Source organism: Balaenoptera acutorostrata, chromosome 1 (assembly GCF_949987535.1).
Source record: "Balaenoptera acutorostrata chromosome 1, mBalAcu1.1, whole genome shotgun sequence".
Taxonomy (NCBI): domain Eukaryota; kingdom Metazoa; phylum Chordata; class Mammalia; order Artiodactyla; family Balaenopteridae; genus Balaenoptera; species Balaenoptera acutorostrata.
The window spans coordinates 97,117,860-97,136,452 of record NC_080064.1 but is presented as its reverse complement, the minus strand read 5'-3'; the positions used below and the strand labels follow the sequence as shown (position 1 = coordinate 97,136,452).

The window sequence follows — 18,593 nt, the reverse complement described above, 5'->3', positions numbered from 1 at the left end:
TAGACTGGGGAGCCTGATGCAGGGCTCAGAACTCTCACTCATGGTTTGCAAGCAGTTCCCTGACCCCAGCTACAGAGCCATGCCACAGCTCTGGGGACCTCACACACCTCAGCCAGGTGAGCTAGAGCTCAAGGTGTCTACCACTACATCACATTTTAGGATCTTTATTAACTATTTAATAATGCCATACATTTGTATAAGGTTAGACTGTTTGTTTGAAAACATCTGTTTACATTCCATATTCCAATAAAATTGTATTGTAGAAAAAAAAAAGGGTCATCCACATAGGGGGTATGGGATTTCATTATATCGGGAGTCCTCCCCTCTTACCCGTCTTATTGTGGTTCCTTCTCTGTGTCTTTTAGTTATAGAACATCTTTTCTGGTAGGTCTCAGTCTTTTTGATTGATGGTTCTTCTGCAGAGAGTTGTGATTTTGGTGTGCTCATGAGAGAGGGTGAACTCAGAGTCTTACTACTCCACTATCTTGGCTGCTCTCCTTTACTGGACTTTTTTTTTAGCATACCACTTTTATCTTTAATCATTTAATTCTTAAAGACCTTTAACATTATTTTTACTGCTGTTTATGTAATAACTGCAAGAAATGGTCATCTGGACAAATGTTCAACAGGATACTTCTCTAAAGCTACTCCCTGTTTTGAGCTTGAGGCCGTGCCTTAAGAGGCCCAACTCCACTATCCAGCCACTGTTTGAGGAACCTGCTAATAAGATGGTATTCTAAAGAGTCCTACACTTTGCAGGTATCCTAACATAAAATGGCTACACGACCTCCTGACTGCACAGAGTGGCTACACTTGACCCAGCCCACTAGGCCTGCCCATTTCAGATCAAGATATCCAAGGGGCAGCTACAGCCTACTAAATGCTTAAGTTAGAGAGAGCTAATGGCTTTCCTCCAGACCTGTGGATTTTAAATCTTCTGAAATTTATTCTTTATCTCAGGTGGCTGAGATAACTATATCCAAGGCTCTAAATCCATATAACGGCTGTAGAGTTTGCCAGGGCTTTAACTAGAGATAATTCTTTCAAATTTCCAAATTTCATTAAATATTTATTGTGTGCCAGGCAGTATGATAGATATAAGAAGTATAAAGTCAAATAAGACATGGATTCTCTCCTCAATGACTTTATGGTTGAGTTGGAGAGCAAAACAAGTAAAACAACAATTATAATACAGTGGGGGTATGTTTTATTGAGATATGTTATAAGAACACAGATGAAGGGTATCTAAAGCAGGGAAAGCCTCCAGGAAAGGGTGACAGAAGGTAGGCCACCAGGATCCCACACTATCAGTAGACTACTCAAACCCCTTCCCCAGCACCCAAGACCCCCCTGAACCATGACACAGAGTACCACAAGCTGACAGGAGGCATCCCATGAATGCTGAATTAAGGAGGGAACCAGGCACAGAAGGGCCCCCCTTCTGTAGAGACCCCATGCTAAGGAACAGAGGTACATGAAGTAGCGATAGAAAGGAGCAAGCAATAGTATAATCCCACCTGTCCCCAACCCGCCGCCACACACACACATGCATGCCCATCCACGGAGCCTCTGCAGTGGACAACAGAAGGAAAAATGGACACCCCCACACACCCAACAGTCAGTCGTGACTCCAGGAAGCCAGGAGGGAATAAGACAAGACACAGCAGGTATCATTAAGGCTTTACTGGGGATCAGACAGGGCTGGGCAGGAACCACACTGGGAAGCAGGGCCTGTACACCAGGCCAATTCTGATCTTCAGGACAGTGCTGGGAGCTCAGAGCAGAGCCCTATGGGCCAGGGGTCTGGTTGGGCTCCTCAGAGCAGAAGCAACCATGGAAGGGAAGGATAATCTGGTTGGCTTTAGTGCAGGAGGGATAATGTGGGGTGGGGAGGAACTTTGCTGAAGAAAAGTGGGGAACTGAATAAAGGATGGATGAAAAAGGGGTTGGGAGGGAGATAAAGGGGGCCAAGACGGCATCTAGAGTGAAAAGAAGGAGAAAGAAAAAGACAGATGGTTCTGTGCACAGGGAGGTCCACCTGGTCTCTAGGGCAATGGCTCCTCACTCCCGTCTCCTGGTTACAGGGCAGTACTTGTTGCCCCACACAGCAGTCTTTAGAAACAGAGGGCCTGGGAGGAAGCGACTGGACTTCATGTAGGCAGAGATCTTCTTCAAGCCCTGAGGGTGGGAAAAAGAAGGCCAGGCCTCAGGTCTGCTGCCCCACTGGGGCTCATGCAGCTCTCCCCAGGTTTGGTACCCTGGTACAGCCCTTCCATGTGGGGTCAAATGTTGGGGCAAAAGACAGTCTTTTGGGATGCTCAGCTCTGGAAAGTTGACTCTTCCAATTTCCCGTAATTCATTTGATTTCTTAATAAGACTTACCACATATGGAGACTCTACACTGTATAAGGTGCTGTATATCCACTAGAGATGATAATATAGGTTTAGAATCTCTACATGACTACCTGACAAGATAGGTTCTACTGTCACCATTTATCAGAAGGGAAACTGAGGCACACAGAAGATAAGCACCTCCCTCCTGCTCACACAGCTTATAGGTAATATGTCTAGAATGCAGCCTGGCTCGCTCTCGCTTTCCCTTCTGAGCTCTTTCTGCTGCACTCCCTTCCTCGCAGCTGAAAACAAAAAGAACAAGGAGGTTCATTCATCATCCACTTATACAAAGAGCTAAAAGTCACCACTCAGGGCAGTTGTCCACCAACAGTGTGCCTGGAGGGGTATTCAGGATGGAAAAAAACAAGATGAAACATTCTGTGTTTTGGATACATGGCCCCTAGATAGTTAAGATGCATAACTAAGGAAAAAATTCCAATCACATCAGATTTATGCATCTTTCCATACACAGAAAAGCACTAAAATCACTAACTTGAGGTACCTGTTTTTTGGTGATTAGCAGTGATATTTTACTAAGACTTTTAGAGTTGATTATTCCTATTTCCCAAACCTCCTCCCCTACTTCTTGAGAGCAGTTCCTCAGAGCTATCTGAGAGGCTGTCTCCTGGAATACAGTCCTCAGTAAGTTCCCCCAAAAAAGGGAAACTCACTGCTCTTACGTTGTGTGGGTTTTACTTTCCAGTGGACAGTTTTGGCGACCACAAAGGGGCCCAGAGGAGACTTCTTCCCCTCACCAGAACTTGACAAGGATCTGGAGCCTTGGTACCAGCAAGGCCCCTTGTGCCGGTCCACCTCTCTACATGTCCATACGAATTTGGGTGAGTCTCTCCTGATCTCAGTTTTACCATCTTGGTTGACAATCCTGAGTTTCATTCAGTGGTGGATGAAAAAGGTACCTGACTTCTCAGTTCAGAGATACTGAGAAAGTACCCAGTCAAGAGACACTGGGAAAGTTCAGGCTGGGTGAGTCGATAAGGGGCTGGTTGGCATCTTTCCTTGTATTGACTACTTTAACAGAGTTGGTTGGAATATAGTGTAGATACCATATAAGAACTCTTAACTCCAAAGATAAGGGACAGAGCTCTTCCTGGCCAGGTATGGCTTTCTCAGGCAACTGAGAAACTTGCAGGAGTGGTGGAGGCCAGTCCTTCATACCACACAGCAGTCCCATAGGGAAACCCATTCTTTAATTTACAGAAAGTGGCCCACCCTGGGACACACAAAAAGATTTGGCCATCCAGTGTTCCCAGTGCCCATCGAGGCTTTAGACTGTCAGAGGGAGAAACTGAGACGTGTAAAAGACCTGAAATGACTCTAGGGTGACAACTAGGAGAGTTAAGCTCACAAATAGCACACTGGCCCACCATACAGTTATCAATAGTAACTTATCCTGACAAACAGACTCTGAAATGGGAAACAAAGCTTTCTAAACAAAAGAAAGAAGGGTGACAGATTGCTAACCTACGACTAACACCACAGCCAGGTTTAGGTGCATTACATATGGAGCTTATACTTGCAAATACTTAATTGGGGAAACTATACCAAAGGAAGTCTCATCCTAAAAATGGCCAAAATGGGGTTCTTTGGACATTCCAATACTGGGTTTTTTGGGTGTACACAGCTAGAGAAAGCGGGCTATAAGATCAAACAGACTGAATGGAATGCTCATTTCGATTGGTATTTAGAAGCTTCTAAAAGAGGAAATGAGAAAGTAACTTCTTGCAGGAAAGCAACAAAAAATGGCTTGAAATTATATCAGAATTTTTAAAAGGCCCCTGAAGCTGGACCTGCTCTCCGTTGCTCCTCCCTGTTCCTCTAAGTGTCCACTGCAATGCCCTCCTTCATGCTATTCGTCTCTCTCTCAACTTCGTTTTTTTTTTTTTAAGATGTTATTGATTGATTGATTGATTGATTGATTGCTATGTTGGGTCTTCGTTTCTGTGCTAGGGCTTTCTCTAGTTGTGGCAAGTAGGGGCCACTCTTCATCGCGGTGCGCGGGCCTCTCACTATCGCGGCCTCTCTTGTTGCGGAGCACAGGCTCCAGACGTGCAGGCTCAGTAGTTGTGGCTCACGGGCCCAGTTGCTCCGCGGCATGTGGGATCTTCCCAGACCAGGGCTCGAACCCGCGTCCCCTGCATTAGCAGGCAGATTCTCAACCACTGCGCCACCAGGGAAGCCCTCAACTTCGTTTTTATAACACCAAAATTGATTCCCCACAGAAAGCAACAATAATTCAAAAGCCTTGGTAAAATTGTGATTATGTTGGCCAAAAAGTTTTTAAAACTTTTTTTTTCAAAATTCTGACCTTAAGGAAACAAATGCCCTTCTAGGAGGAACTTGCGTCATCTCCCCATGCTTTTGAGATATAAATGTTCTACCTGATCTTAGGCATCTCCTACTGTGTTTTGGTAGCTTAGTCTCTGCAATTGAGAAGGTACACATATGGAGTACATTTGGCAGAAAGTTGCATAGACTGGGATTCCAGGCAGTCTTCTTGTTCAGCTATGCCAGCTTTAGGGAAATGTGTCATAAGGGGTCCCAGTCCATAAAGAGCCTTTGTTGTCTCAACCTTCCTTGTGTCCCTATACAACAAAGGCCTTTACTTTCTTAGATTATATTTGGGAGTAAACTTTCTGGTTCTTGTGAAGGCTGCATCCTTTGCACTCCCTTTTGGGGATGCCTCTTGCATCTTATTGGTTTGAATCACAACTAAGAATCCTAACAATGGATCCTTTAAATTGGAAAAACTTCTAAATTGGTAAATTTTTAGAGACCTCTCATTGTAAACAGTTGTTTTATTGGTACCTATGGAAACACCAAACTAGAAGGTGGATACAAAGAAATATAATGGCTAACCTTAAGAACTCCCTTAGTTTATAGGATGGAAATCTTTAGATGGTTATTAAGAGATGGGATAAATGAAACAGACTTTGACAGCATTAAAACAAAGGTTTTGATACAACACTACCAAAAAAGATGTTTTGGAGAGGCCAAAAAGACCCCTTATTGGTCCTCCTAATGTTAAAGGGCCCCAAACAAGTCCACTCTATTTACCCCAGTTTAGAAAAATTTTAAAGGCAAGGAGGTAAAAAAAATTACACTCAGATACTTGACCAGCAATTGCGCGGGGCAACATGCCAATCAATCAAGTTAAAGATTGACAAAAAGCCCTGGGTCCCTTGGCTCAACCCCTCACTGGAGACCCCAAAGCCTTTTATACAGAAATGGGTAAAATGGCCAGGGAATAAAAAGGAAAGTTTCTGGGACTCCTTATAAGACCAAGACTGGTTAATAGGGTCCTAATGAGGGCTACGGTTAAAGGTATAAGAGTTGATAGAATTGAGAAGAAAGTTTATTAAAAATTGGTGTATTTGTGTTTTTTTAATATATTTATTTATTTATTTATTTATTTATTTATGGCTGCATTGGGTCCTTGTTGCTGCGCTCGACCTTTCTCTAGTTGCAGTGAGTGGGGGCTACTCTTCGTTGCAGTGCGCGGGCTTCTCATTGTGGTGGCTTCTCTTGTTGCAGAGCATGGGCTCTAGAGCACAGGCTCAGTAGTTGCGGCGCATGGGCTTAGCAGCTCCACTACCTGTGGGATCTTCCCAGACCAAGGCTCGAACCCGTGTCCCCTGCATTGGCAAGCGGATTCTTAACCACTGCCCCACCAGGGAAGTCCCAAAAAACTGGTGTATTTGAACAGGCTTTATGTAAGATGGTTCATCTCTTTTACCTCATATATTGTGGGGATGTACAATATGTCTCGCTGGGGAATGCTCCCCTGCCTGGTATAAGACAGGGCATATAATCTGTCTCTCAGGCAATGTTGATTAAACATGATAAAGGAAACCAATAGGGTTACATGAGTCCACAGAGTATGAGGTAAAAGCTGGGGTCTAATATTCAGGGGCTAACAAAAGCAATAATGGAGTTTGGTTTGGGGGTTTTGTTTGTTTGTTTTGTTTTGTTTGTCCCTAGGGTTAATTGGTCTGAGTTTGACTTGTGCACTCAGAAAGAGGACCTTCTGCAAACATTTGAAGGCATGATACACTGATTCCTAAAGTTCTAGAATATGGAAAGCTTTTGATTTCCAGTTTAGTTGGAAATTTTCCTTCTGATATAAAAAAACAAATTAAAGAAAATGTAGTTGGGCAAATCAATCTTTTGATATCACTTAGGTGGCAGCCCAGTTCTTTGGGGAATTAAAAGCAACTGTGGGGACTTCCCTGGTGGTGTAGTGGTTAAGACTCCAAGCTCCCAATGCAGGGGGTCCAGGTTCAATCCCTAGTCAGGGAATTAGATCCCACATGCATGCTGCAACTAAGAGTTCGCATGCCACAACTAAGGAGCCCATGAGCCGCAACTAAGGAGCCCACCTGCCACAACTAAGACCTGGTGCAACCAAATAAATAAATAAATAAATAAATATTTTTTAAAAATAAAAAAATAAAAGCAACTGTGTTTGTCTTGCAAATCCCCACATTTCAGAAATGTAAATACAGCCCACAATGACATGAGACTGAACCTGATTAACTTAATAAGGTAGAACCTGAAACCAAAGGGAAAAAATAAAGGAAAAGAGGCCTTTTTAAATTCAAATGGTTAGAAAGGCTCCTTCACCCAAAATCTAATTCACAGCCTCTTTTAAGGATTTGTCAAGAATGAATGTAAATCTTAAGTCTTTTCCACGAATAGTAAAAAGCCTAAAGAGTCTCCCTCATTATCGGTTTTAGAAAGGAGTAAGCTGCAACCCACTGCAGTCACCCACTGACAGTGTGCCCTGAGGGGAATTCAGGATGGAGAAAACCAGGATGAAACATTCTGTATTTTGGATATGGGGGACCTTAGAGAGTTAGGATGCATATCGAACAAAGAATTTCAGTCACCCCAGATTCATGCATCTTCCTACACATAGAAAAGCACTAAAATCATTAACTTGAGATAATTGTTTTCGATAATTAGCACTAATCTTTTACCAAGATGCATGCTTGACTACATGTACTTCCCAGCCAAAACTTCATATACCTACTGTCTCCTACCTTACGTCTTGAGAGCAGTTCCTCCGAGCTCTCTGAGAGTCTGTCTCCCGGGCTACAGTCCTCAGTAAGGTCCCCAAATAAAACTGAAACTCACTGCTCTTAAGTTGTGAGGGTTCTTTTTTCCAGTCAACATCTTGTTATAGGAGTACTTGTTCTTCTCATTCTGCAAAAACATTCTCTTTTTCAGAAAAGACTTCTAGGTTCCCAGGGTTTGCCCACAGAGGGATGGACGCCTAGCAAAACAAAGGGGCTCAGAAAGTGCCCAAGCAACTTGCAGAAGAAACCAGATCTCACTCAGCAAAACCTGGATGAAAGGTGATAGTGAGGCAGGAGATAGATGGGACCCAGGCCAAACAGCTGAAGTTCGTCCCCTGTGGACAGAAACTCCATAATAGCAGAAACTCCATAATAGCAGAAACTCCATAAAAGCAGGATGACGGAGGAGGCTGGGCCCTGCCCAGATAAGAGACAAAAGACCACATATTCCTCATTCTCGAAGTCAAGGAGACCTCCCCGACTACACATGCACAGAAAGCCTCCCTGGAGGTCAAAAAGGGAGGGGGCGCCACCTCATAGTAAATGATGTCAACTACCCATAGGCCTCTTCGCTAGAATCCATCTTGGCTAAGAGATGTGCAAGCACATAGGGGAGGACCCTGAGATATACCAAATATGGACTCAGAACCAGGCAAAGCAAGATGACTGGTCAAAGGAAACCTGGAAGAAATGCCCCATAAAAGTGATTCAAACTACCACAAGGGCGTGACTCTCTCTCTGAGCCCACCCGGTGTCTATCCACACATACTGTACTCTTTTTTTTTTCTCCTAATAGACACTTTACTTGTTTCACTACTTTCCATCTTCATGGGAATTCTTTTCCGCAAAGCCAAAGGGCCAGGGCCTCGTCACTGACCACTGTTCTAGTAGCTAGGATTTGGTGCTCTCACCGCCGCGACCCGACCTCAGTCTCTGGCCGGGAACCAAGACCCTGCTTCAAGCTGCTGCAGGCTGAGGCCACCTGAGATCATATTTGGTGCCGAAACCAGGGAATTTAAGGTAAATTGCGGGCTTTGCCCAGCTGCGGCTTGAGGCCTCTGACTTTCACTCTTGCCCTCTTTCTCTTGCTCTCTGCTTCACTTTCTTTTCAAGTCCCACCCCTCAGGCCCTCAGGTCCTGACCCCCATGGCATTTTCCATTGCGACCAACTCCAATTCCTCCAGAGCCCCCCCTTCACTCCAGGAGTTGGCAGTCCATACACTGCAACAGACAGCCTATTGGGCTGGCCACCTTCAAGCAGACTGCGATGCTCAAGGAGAACCCTGGCAATGCACCAGCAGTGGTTCAAGGAACCCCTCACTCGAGGGACTGGGTAGACCAGAGATGTCTGGTCAGGGATCAGTGGGAGAGTAGAGGACACTCAAAATCCCACCAAGCACAGGATTTGAAGGAAATTCAGAGGACGCTCTGAATCTCCTTCAGGTACCTCCTAGTAATGTTTCCAGGATGCCAGATTTCATTTCTAGGAGTGCAGTTAAGCCAGACGAGCTGAGAAAGGAAAGCTTAGGTCCTGCTGTAACATTGCCTGGCCTTTATTTAAGTAGGGGAATGGAAAAAATGGCCTGAAAATGGGTCTCTTACAATTAGACCTTTACTGCCATAGTATGGGGAAATGGACTGAGGAAAACTCTCCTGACATTCTAAACGATCCCTTCTAACTTCTTCCAACTCTCAGGGGGGAAACCAAGCTTCCCCCACTCCTGCAAGTTCCCTTACTCCTTCAGATTCTTCTGATCAAACTAAGACCCCACCTCCCTGGAGGGTCAATCCCTGCTGGAACAACATTTTATCAGCCAGTCTGCCCCTGTTATCCAGGCCAATCTGAGCATTAAATTGGTCTAAATTTTAGCTATGAAACTATGACCAAGGAAAAAGAAAGATGATTTTTGACAGTGTGGCCACAATATTCTTTAGACTTTGGAGAAAACTGGTTAAGAAAAAAACTTTTTTTTTTTTTATCCCAAAACTGGTTCTTTTTTCATGTGCAATTAGAGAAAGCTAGCTTGTTACTTTTTTTCAGAATTCTGACACTGAGGAATAAGTCCTACTAGGAGAACTTGATTTCCTCTCCCTGTGCCTTGAGACCAGGGCTCTCAGGAACACTTATCTTATCTAGACCATCTCTAGTTCCTGAAGCTAAAAAAAACTGGAATGAAGCCTTTTAAAATTTTTCTTATTCCAACTGTTATTTATAAACTAGTGAGTTTTACATTGTGATATCTAATTCATGACTAAGTTTAGAAAATGAAGTTAGATCTCTCGTTGTGTCAGTCTGGATATATGTATGTCTCAGTGTATGTCTTTGTCTTTGGATAATATTGCTGAGGTTAATTTGTAAATGAGCTCTATTTAATGGGCTTAAAGAAAAGTAAGCGCTTACATCAGGCAATTCTAAATACAAGAGAAATTAAGCTAAATGAATTTCAGGTTCACATGAACTGGGAAATATTCAGTATTAAATTAATACCTGGTATTAATGTTTAAGTTTGTTGATCTAATTAATATAGACATGTCTTTAGAGTCATCAACATTAAGTATAACACTTTTATTGCATCTAGGTTTAATATAAGCTAAATAAAATCTTGTTATATCCATTGTAAATTTGTCAGCAAGGAAAGTAACTCAATGTGAAGAAACTTTTAAGGAAAAAAATTCAAATGAGATAAGAGCTTCAGGTGAACTTTTTAGGAATAAAATAAGATACTGAAACATTAATTACTGGACACTGGCTTCCTTTTACAGAGAAACAAAAGGTCTAGAACTATTAATAAATATGTTTGGTGCCACACTGAGATATTTTCTGTAAGAAAGCACATTTTTCAAGAAATTATTATTTGGATTTATGTTTACCAATCTACAGAGTGCTGATATAAAGGACAGTTCATGGATGCTTAAAGAAAGTAGGATGTGTGTTTTTAGTAAAGAAGGTATGAGGAATGGAATTGCATTTTATTAAGGGAAAAAGAAGTAGGTCTGACTTACAGGTGGCTGTTTCTAGATGGAAAAATAAAGTAATGGATACAGAAACTGATAAAAAGATTTGTGGAAAGTGGACCCCAAGAAAAGAGTTTTGAGCATGGTCAGGATTGACTAAGCTTAAAATAAATTTAACTGAGTAAATGAATTTTAAAAGTAAGCTGGTGCAAAACTTGAATTTGGGGACTTCCCTGGTGGCACAGTGGTTAAGAATCCACCTGCCAACACATCCTCAATGGTGAAAAACTGAAACCATTTCCTCTAAGATCAGGAACAAGACAAGGTTGTCCACTCTCACCACTATTATTCAACATAGTTTTGGAAGTTTTAGCCACAGCAATCAGAGAAGAAAAAGAAATAAAAGGAATCCAAATTGGAAAAGAAGAAGTAAAGCTGTCACTGTTTGCAGATGACATGATACTATATATAGCGAATCCTAAAGATGCTACCAGAAAACTACTAGAGCTAATCAATGAATTTGGTAAAGTAGCAGGATACAAAATTAATGCACAGAAATCTCTTGCATTCCTATACACTAATGATGAAAAATCTGAAAGTGAAATTAAGAAAACACTCCCATTTACCATTGCAACAAAAAGAATAAAATATCTAGGAATAAACCTACCTAAGGAGACAAAAGACCTGTATGCAGAAAATTATAAGACGCTGATGAAAGAAATTAAAGATGATATAAATAGATGGAGAGATATACCATCTTCTTGGATTGGAAGAATCAACATTGTGAAAATGACTATACTACCCAAAGCAATCTACAGATTCAATGCAATCCCTGTCAAACTACCACTGGCATTTTTCACAGAACTAGAACAAAAAATTGCACAATTTGTATGGAAACACAAAAGACCCCGAATAGCCAAAGCAATCTTGAGGAAGAAAAACGGAGCTGGAGGAATCAGGCTCCCTGACTTCAGAATATACTACAAAGCTACAGTAATCAAGGCAGTATTGTACTGGCACAGAAACAGAAATATAGATCAATGGAACAGGATAGAAAGCCCAGAGATAAACCCACACACATATGGTCACCTTATCTATGATAAAGGAGGCAAGAATATACAGTGGAGAAAAGACAGCCTCTTCAATAAGTGGTGCTGGGAAAACTGGACAGCTACATGTAAAAGAATGAAATTAGAACACTCCCTAACACCATACACAAAAATAAACTCAAAATGGATTAAAGACCTAAATGTAAGGCCAGACACCATCAAACTCTTAGAGGAAAACATAGGCAGAACACTCTATGACATAAATCACAGCAAGATCCTTTTTGACCCACCTCCTAGAGAAATGGAAATAAAAACAAAAATAAACAAATGGGACCTAATGAAACTTAAAAGCTTTTGCACGGGAAAGGAAACCATAAACAAGATGAAAAGACAACCCTCAGAATGGTAGAAAATATTTGCAAATGAAGCAACTGATTAATTTGCAAATGAAGCAACTGATTAAACAAAGGATTAATCTCCAAAATTTACAAGCAGCTCATGCAGCTCAATATCAAAAAAACAAACAACCCAGTCCAAAAATGGGCAGAAGACCTAAATAGACATTTCTCCAAAAAAGATATACAGATTGCCAACAAACACATGAAAGAATGCTCAAAATCATTAATCATTAGAGAAATGCAAATCAAAACTACAATGAGATATCATCTCACACCGGTCACAATGGCCATCATCAAAAAATCTGCAAACAGTAAATGCTGGAGAGGGTGTGGAGAAAAGGGAACCTTCTTGCACTGTTCGTGGGAATGTAAATTGATGCCATGGAAGCAACCTAAGTGTCCATCAACAGATGAATAGATAAAGAAGATGTGGCACATATATACAATGGAATATTACTCAGCCACAAAAAGGAACGAAACTGAGTTATCTGTAGTAAGGTGGTTGGACCTAGAGACTGTCATTCAGAGTGAAGTAAGTCAGAAAGAGAAAAACAAATACCGTATGCTAACACATATATATGGAATCTAAAAAAAAATGGTCATGAAGAACCTAGGGGCAAGACGGGAATAAAGATGCAGACCTACTAGAGAATGGACTTGAGGATACGGGGAGGGGGAAGGGTAAGCTGGGACAAAGTGAGAGAGTGGCATGGACATATATACACTACCAAACGTAAAATAGATAGCTAGTGGGAAGCAGCCACATAGCACAGGGAGATCAGCTCGGTGCTTTGTGACCACCTAGAGGGGTGGGATAGGGTGGGTGGGAGGGAGGGAGATGCAAGAGGGAAGCGATATGGGGACATATATATATGTATAACTGATTCACTTTGTTATAAAGCAGAAACTAACACACCATTGTAAAGCAATTATACTCCAATAAAGATGTTAAAAAAAAAGAATCCACCTGCCAATGTAGGGGACACAGGTTCAATTCCTGGTCCAGGAAGATCCCACATGCCATGAAGCAACTAACCTCATGTGCCACAACTACTGAAGCCCGTGTGCCTAGAGCCCGTGCTCCACAACAAGAGAAGCCACCGCAATGAGAAGCCCGCACACCGCAACGAAGAGTAGCCCCTGCTCACCACAACTAGAGAAAGCCCATGAGCAGCAACAAAGACCCAACGCAGCCAAAGATAAATAAATAAAAATCTACTTAAGATTAAGAAGCCTGGCTTGTTCTTTCTAAGGACACAACGGTTTCCCAGACAAGATGACGGTGATGCGGAGATTCCAGACACTCCTTGGAACAGATCCTGCTGGAATAACAGCAGATGTCACCCCAGGTCCCTTAATGAGTCAGGGCAAGAGCTCCGTGACCCCAACTAGGTAGGGTCTGTGAGCCCCTTGCCAGCCTGAAGAAGCTACAGAAGACAGACCTTTGCCCTTCATCCTCCCAATAGAGATTTCTTGGGGTTCATGTCTCTCAGGGGGGGGATTTGAGGCAGGAGATAGATGGGTCCCAGGCCAAACAGCTGAAGTTTGTCCCCTGTGGACAAAAACTCCATAATTGGAGAAACTCTATAAGAGCAGGATGACGGAGGAGGCTGGGCCCTGCCCAGATAAGAGATAAAAGACCACATATTCCTCACTCTCGAAGTCAAGGAGACCTCCCTGACTACAAATGCGCAGAAAGGCTCCCTGGAGGTCAAAAAGCGAGGGGGGCGCCACCTCATAGTAAGTGATGTCAACTACCCATAGGCCTCTTCTCTAGAATCCATCTTGGCTAAGAGATGTACAAGCACATAGGGGAGGACCCTGAGATACATCAAGTACAGACTCAAAACCAGGCAAAGCAAGATGACTGGTCAAAGGAAACCTGGAAGAAATGCCCCACAAAAGTGATTCAAACTACCACGAGGGCGTGACTCTCTCTCTGAGCCCACCTGGTGTCTATCCACACGTACTGTACTTTTTTTTCTCCTAATAAACACTTTACTTGTTTCACTACTTTCCATCTTCGTGGGAATTCTTGTCTGCAAAGCCAAAGGGCCAGGGCCTCGTCACTGACCACTGTTCTAGTGGCTAGGATTTGGTGCTCTTACCGCCGTGACCCGACCTCAGTCTCTGGCTAGGAACCAAAATCCTGCTTCAAGCCGCTGCAGGCCGAGGCCACCCGAGATCAGTACGAGGGTGTGGAGCACAAGGCCAGGCCAAGCCAGACTCTAATTATTCCACTTAAAGGACAGAGTCCACCCGCCTGGCCTGGGACTTGAGCCCAGTCTCACTGGGCCCCAACCTACCACATCCTCAGTACTGCTGCAGCCAACTAGGCAGTGAGACACTCAGGTGTATCTGTGCACAGTCGTCCCAAGACAGACAGTGCCCAATAAGTTCCAAGGATTCAAAGATCCTGGGGCTGCCTGTACCCAACAGCCCAGGCCCCAACAGGCCACACACTGCAGCCCACATCTGTCCCCATCCTCCCTGCCGGGCAGTCATCCCAGCTCTTGCAATATTCTCAAGGCCAATAAGCCTGGACCAGAACCAGAGCTGATGAGAACTAGCTAAGAAAGCAGATTTGATGATGGGGCCGGGTTGGGAGTGAGGGTGGGAATAGCAAACAGACTGTAGTCTGAAAAACCTATTGGATTAGAGCTTCAAATTCCCAAATCTGACATAAAGCAGACTTTGTTGCTCTCCCACTGGTTGACTGAGGGTGACTGATGATGAGCTGGGAGGTGAGGTCAGGATGTGCTCCTCCAGCACCAAGTGGTTCCACGCACACCACACAGCGCGGGGTCCCTGTAGTCCTCCAGCTGCACCGAGCCCCAGAGGGTGGGCGCCAGGACTGTGTTACTTCTTCATCCCCACTGTGCCTGACACAGTGCCTCATACAGAGGAGAGGGTTAGATCAGTGAATGTTACTAAAAATAAATGTACTATCCCGCCTCTGAGATCGGAATCTTGGGTAACTGGAAGGAAGAAGGAAGGAAGACGAGGGAAGGAAAGTGCCCACTCTAAGAGGTGTCGAGATAAAATCCTTCCAAAGGACACCTATGTATGTACTCAAATCCCAGCACCAACTACAGTCCTGAGAATCTCAGTACAACTGGCGGCGACTCACTTGTGCAGACCCCTCTGGAGATCCAGAGAAGATATTGTCTGTGTTTTTAGTACTTGATATCAGTCCTACTGTGTCTCAACTCTACTAATGCCAGCTGCAGGCAAACTCCTGAAGGTTCTGCTTCCTCCACACTTTCCAGAGCTGTGAACCCAGACAAGAAAAGGACCTGAGCTTTCTTTTCCATACAGGAAAGGGAAAGCCACTGACTGCTGCCCATAGAAGCCAGATGCTCTGACTGGGAGCCCAGCACAGCCTGTACTGGCTCTGTGACCTTCAGAAATTACTTATCCTTTCAGCTTAATTCCTTATCTGTAAAATGGAGAGGATAATTCTTTTACCACGGAGGAATGTTATAAAGATTAAATTTGACACAATATATGTTAGATGCTGAGCAGAGATTCTGGCATAAACCAAGTCCTCATTAAATGTTATTCTTCATTTGGGTTCCAACTAGGAAAGCATCAGCGAAGAGGGGGAAGAGAAGAGAGATATAAGTACTAGAGGGATCAGGAGAATCACCTCAAAACGGGAAATGAAGTCTTTCAGGTTTGGGAATTCATCCAGGCACTTGGGCTCAAATATGCGGTGTATGTCAAGGATGTCGTAAGCCAGGAAATCCACATAGGTGAGCTGCAGAAAGGCAAAGCATGAATGGGCACCAAACTCTGAACGTGGGAAAAATGACAGCTCTCCATCCCCCAAAGCCGTTCCCCTTACCTTGTCCCCTGCAAACCAGGGCCTCTTCCCCAGAAAATCTGAGAAGAGCTTCATCGTTTTAGGGATCTCCTTCAAGTAATCAGGCTTTAGTTTCTCCTGAGGCACAAAACAGCTGTCACTGCCCACAGATAGAGACCCCCTGGGCAGAGACCAGGCCTCCCAGGGCTGTGCCTGATCCCAGCTGCCAAGTGAGCCGCCATGTCCCCTGACTACACCCGGGTCGGTGCCCAGGCTGCAATTTAACCCACTTGTGTTCATTAGACTCCTACCAGGTACCACCTCCCATCTGTGAGAGGAGATGGGAAGGCAAAGGGCAAAACCACACTGTGCCTGAACCTGTCACCGCTCAGCTCCAAACACCTGCCATGGGTCAGACCAGCAGTGCTGTGAGACCTGGCAGAGCTCGGGCCTCAGACCTCAGGAAGATCAACACTCAAATGACTCAGGAAAGAAGTCCTAAGTTCCAGCGTGGGTGACAGAAAGGGTGTGAATGCCGATGCAGTCTCTGAACAGATGAGGAGAATCTGAGAGGCTGAAAGGAAGGAGGGAGAGGAACAAATTCTGACCCCAGGCTGCCTACTGGGCACATGCGTTTATGCATGAGATGCCGAGGAGGAGGTGCTGGGCTAACGAGGAAAATACCCTGTCTAGGAACTGAATTTCCACCCAAGGGTGTCTGGACTCTATCCTAAGATTGGTGGGAACTAAGTCAGAGTTTCCAAGGGAATGTCTTGGTTGATCAGTAGCTCCAGGGAGTTCAAAGGCCAAAGACCAGTGTAGACGCGACCCAGACCAGCATTTCAAACCCTGTCCAGCCCAGTGGGAGGGGACTCACAAAGTCAGAGCTGTAGCAGATCATGGCCATGCACAAGCGGACATCCATAACCTGGTTCTCCAGTACGTCCACGCGAATCTTCTCTTCCTCTGTCTCCCCACCTGTGGCCACACAACAGGGACTCACCCTCAGGATCCCACCCCAGACAAGCCCAGGGCATGGCCACCTGTGCCCCTCCCCCGCCCACAGCTCCACTCACACATGTTGTGCTTGCGAGCAATGTAGCGAAGGATGGCGTTGCTCTGGGTGAGCTTGTGAGCCCCATCAATTAAGTAGGGCAGCTGGAAGAACAACAGGCCAGGTCGGTTGGGCCATCAGGCTCCCCTGCACCCACTCCCTTGAGCAAGGGCAGAGATGAAACCTGGCACTCACAGAGCCTGGCCCATGGTAGACACTAAATAATATACTGTAAAATGAAGGGATGAGCTGGGACATACAGCATTATGGAAAGGCAGTGAAGAGAACCAGGAAGCTGAGAGGCTGAGCAGAGGCACCGGATCCTGAAACCTCTAAGCTGGGTAAGGAGATGGACAGGGACACCGTCCACTTTCCCCCAGAGCACCCCAGACCCTGCACCTACATTGGGGAAGTCCAGGCCCAGCTTGGATTTTTCATGCAGCCACTGGCTTCTGTCATAGCTGGGAGCTGTGGTAAAGAAGATGCAGTGAAACAAACCACCCCCGGAGTCCAACCCTCCTTCCTGGGGGACCTACCAAGGAGTCAGAGACAAGAGCCCCTGAACAGGTGGATCTGGAATCTGAACCTCTAAATCTCGCATGGAGTTTTGGGGGAAAGCACAATTAGACGGCTCTGGAACCCACATGAGTAAGGCTTACAAAGGGTTAGTGCAAGCAGTAAAGGGAGCCCGTGCCAATGGCTGATACAGGGGCCCGGCTATCGGCTCTCATGGCCTGCCTTGGAGGCCAGCTAGACCCTCAAAGAGTTCGGGTAGGGTTAGACCTCTCTCCAGCTGCTGGAGGGCAGCAGATAGAAATAACAGGGGCCAGGACATGGGTTGCTTGGTACCAAATCAGCATGAGTTGAGCAGAAGCCAGGCCATGACAAGGATGCTATTACCGTCCCCCATCGGGTACTTCTTCTCCTCATAGTTTGAGTCTGTGTACTCCAGGAGCAGGCGGATGGCGTGAGCCAGCTGGGAGAGATGGCCGGGACAAAGGACAGACATGAGGTTTAACCGCGCGACTTTCTGTGCTCCGGGTCCCCTCCCACACTCCCAACCCTCTCCCCGACCTGGGAAGGAGAGGCGGAGGGAAGGGGCTGGGCTGCAGCGATCCCCACAAACGAAGTTTCTGGCGAACCGGTCCCCAGCTGCGCAGCATTTCCCCGCCCGCCCTGGTGGACCCCCGCTCACCCCGCGGATGTCCCAGTAACCCAGGGTCATTGCCATGGTCAGGGTTCGTGGATCGGGGTACTCTCTTCGCACCGCTGTGGAAGTTCATCCGGGTGCCTGGATCAAGCCTGGGTGTGGCCTGAGTGAGGCCACGCCCCTCGCGTCTCTCCGCCCCGCCCCCAACTACTACCCAATCTCCGAGGCCTCCTGCGACCCGGGACGCCCGGGGTCCTCAGCGCGGTATCTGCACCCAGAGCAGTGGAAATAGTCCGTGTCCCCGTCCAGCCGCGGGGACTCGGGAGCCGAGCTCTGGGCGCCAGGACGCTGAGGGCAGCCTGGTTCCCGTCCCCAGTCAGATCTCAGCTAAATCGGGGGAGTTGGCAGTGCGCTCGGGGAACAAGCCTGAATCACAACAAGAGCACGAATCTTCCACCTCCCCTGCCCTCCCAGGAATCGCTCAGGCTTGCTCCTGGGCTGCTGAGTTCCCCCGGGCTCTGGGAGGCTCTGACTGACAAGTTAAGTCCAATGAGTGGTGCCCCTCAAATCGAAACTTTAAACGAGCCACTAGCACAGGAAGCTCAGGACTCCAAGCAATCCTAACGCTCCCCCGACTCTTTATAATCCCTGACAGCAGCGTATCTTCTAGAACAGACTATCAGTGGGATACA

At 45.5% G+C, this 18,593-nt stretch overlaps 1 protein-coding gene across 1 annotated transcript; it reads right to left on the bottom strand.

Annotated features, from left to right (window-relative positions):
• Window positions 1–1,668: 1,668 nt before the first annotated feature.
• GSTM4 (glutathione S-transferase mu 4) lies at window positions 1,669–18,067 on the bottom strand. The gene is made up of 8 exons (XM_007169454.2): window positions 17,947–18,067; window positions 17,652–17,727; window positions 17,155–17,219; window positions 16,774–16,855; window positions 16,575–16,675; window positions 15,740–15,835; window positions 15,542–15,652; window positions 1,669–2,178 (listed from the first exon to the last, which is right to left on the bottom strand). The coding sequence occupies exons 1-8, from the start codon at window positions 17,980–17,982 to the stop codon at window positions 2,062–2,064; spliced, it is 684 nt and encodes a 227-aa protein (XP_007169516.1). The 5' UTR covers window positions 17,983–18,067; the 3' UTR covers window positions 1,669–2,061.
• Between the last annotated feature and the right edge of the window lie 526 nt (window positions 18,068–18,593).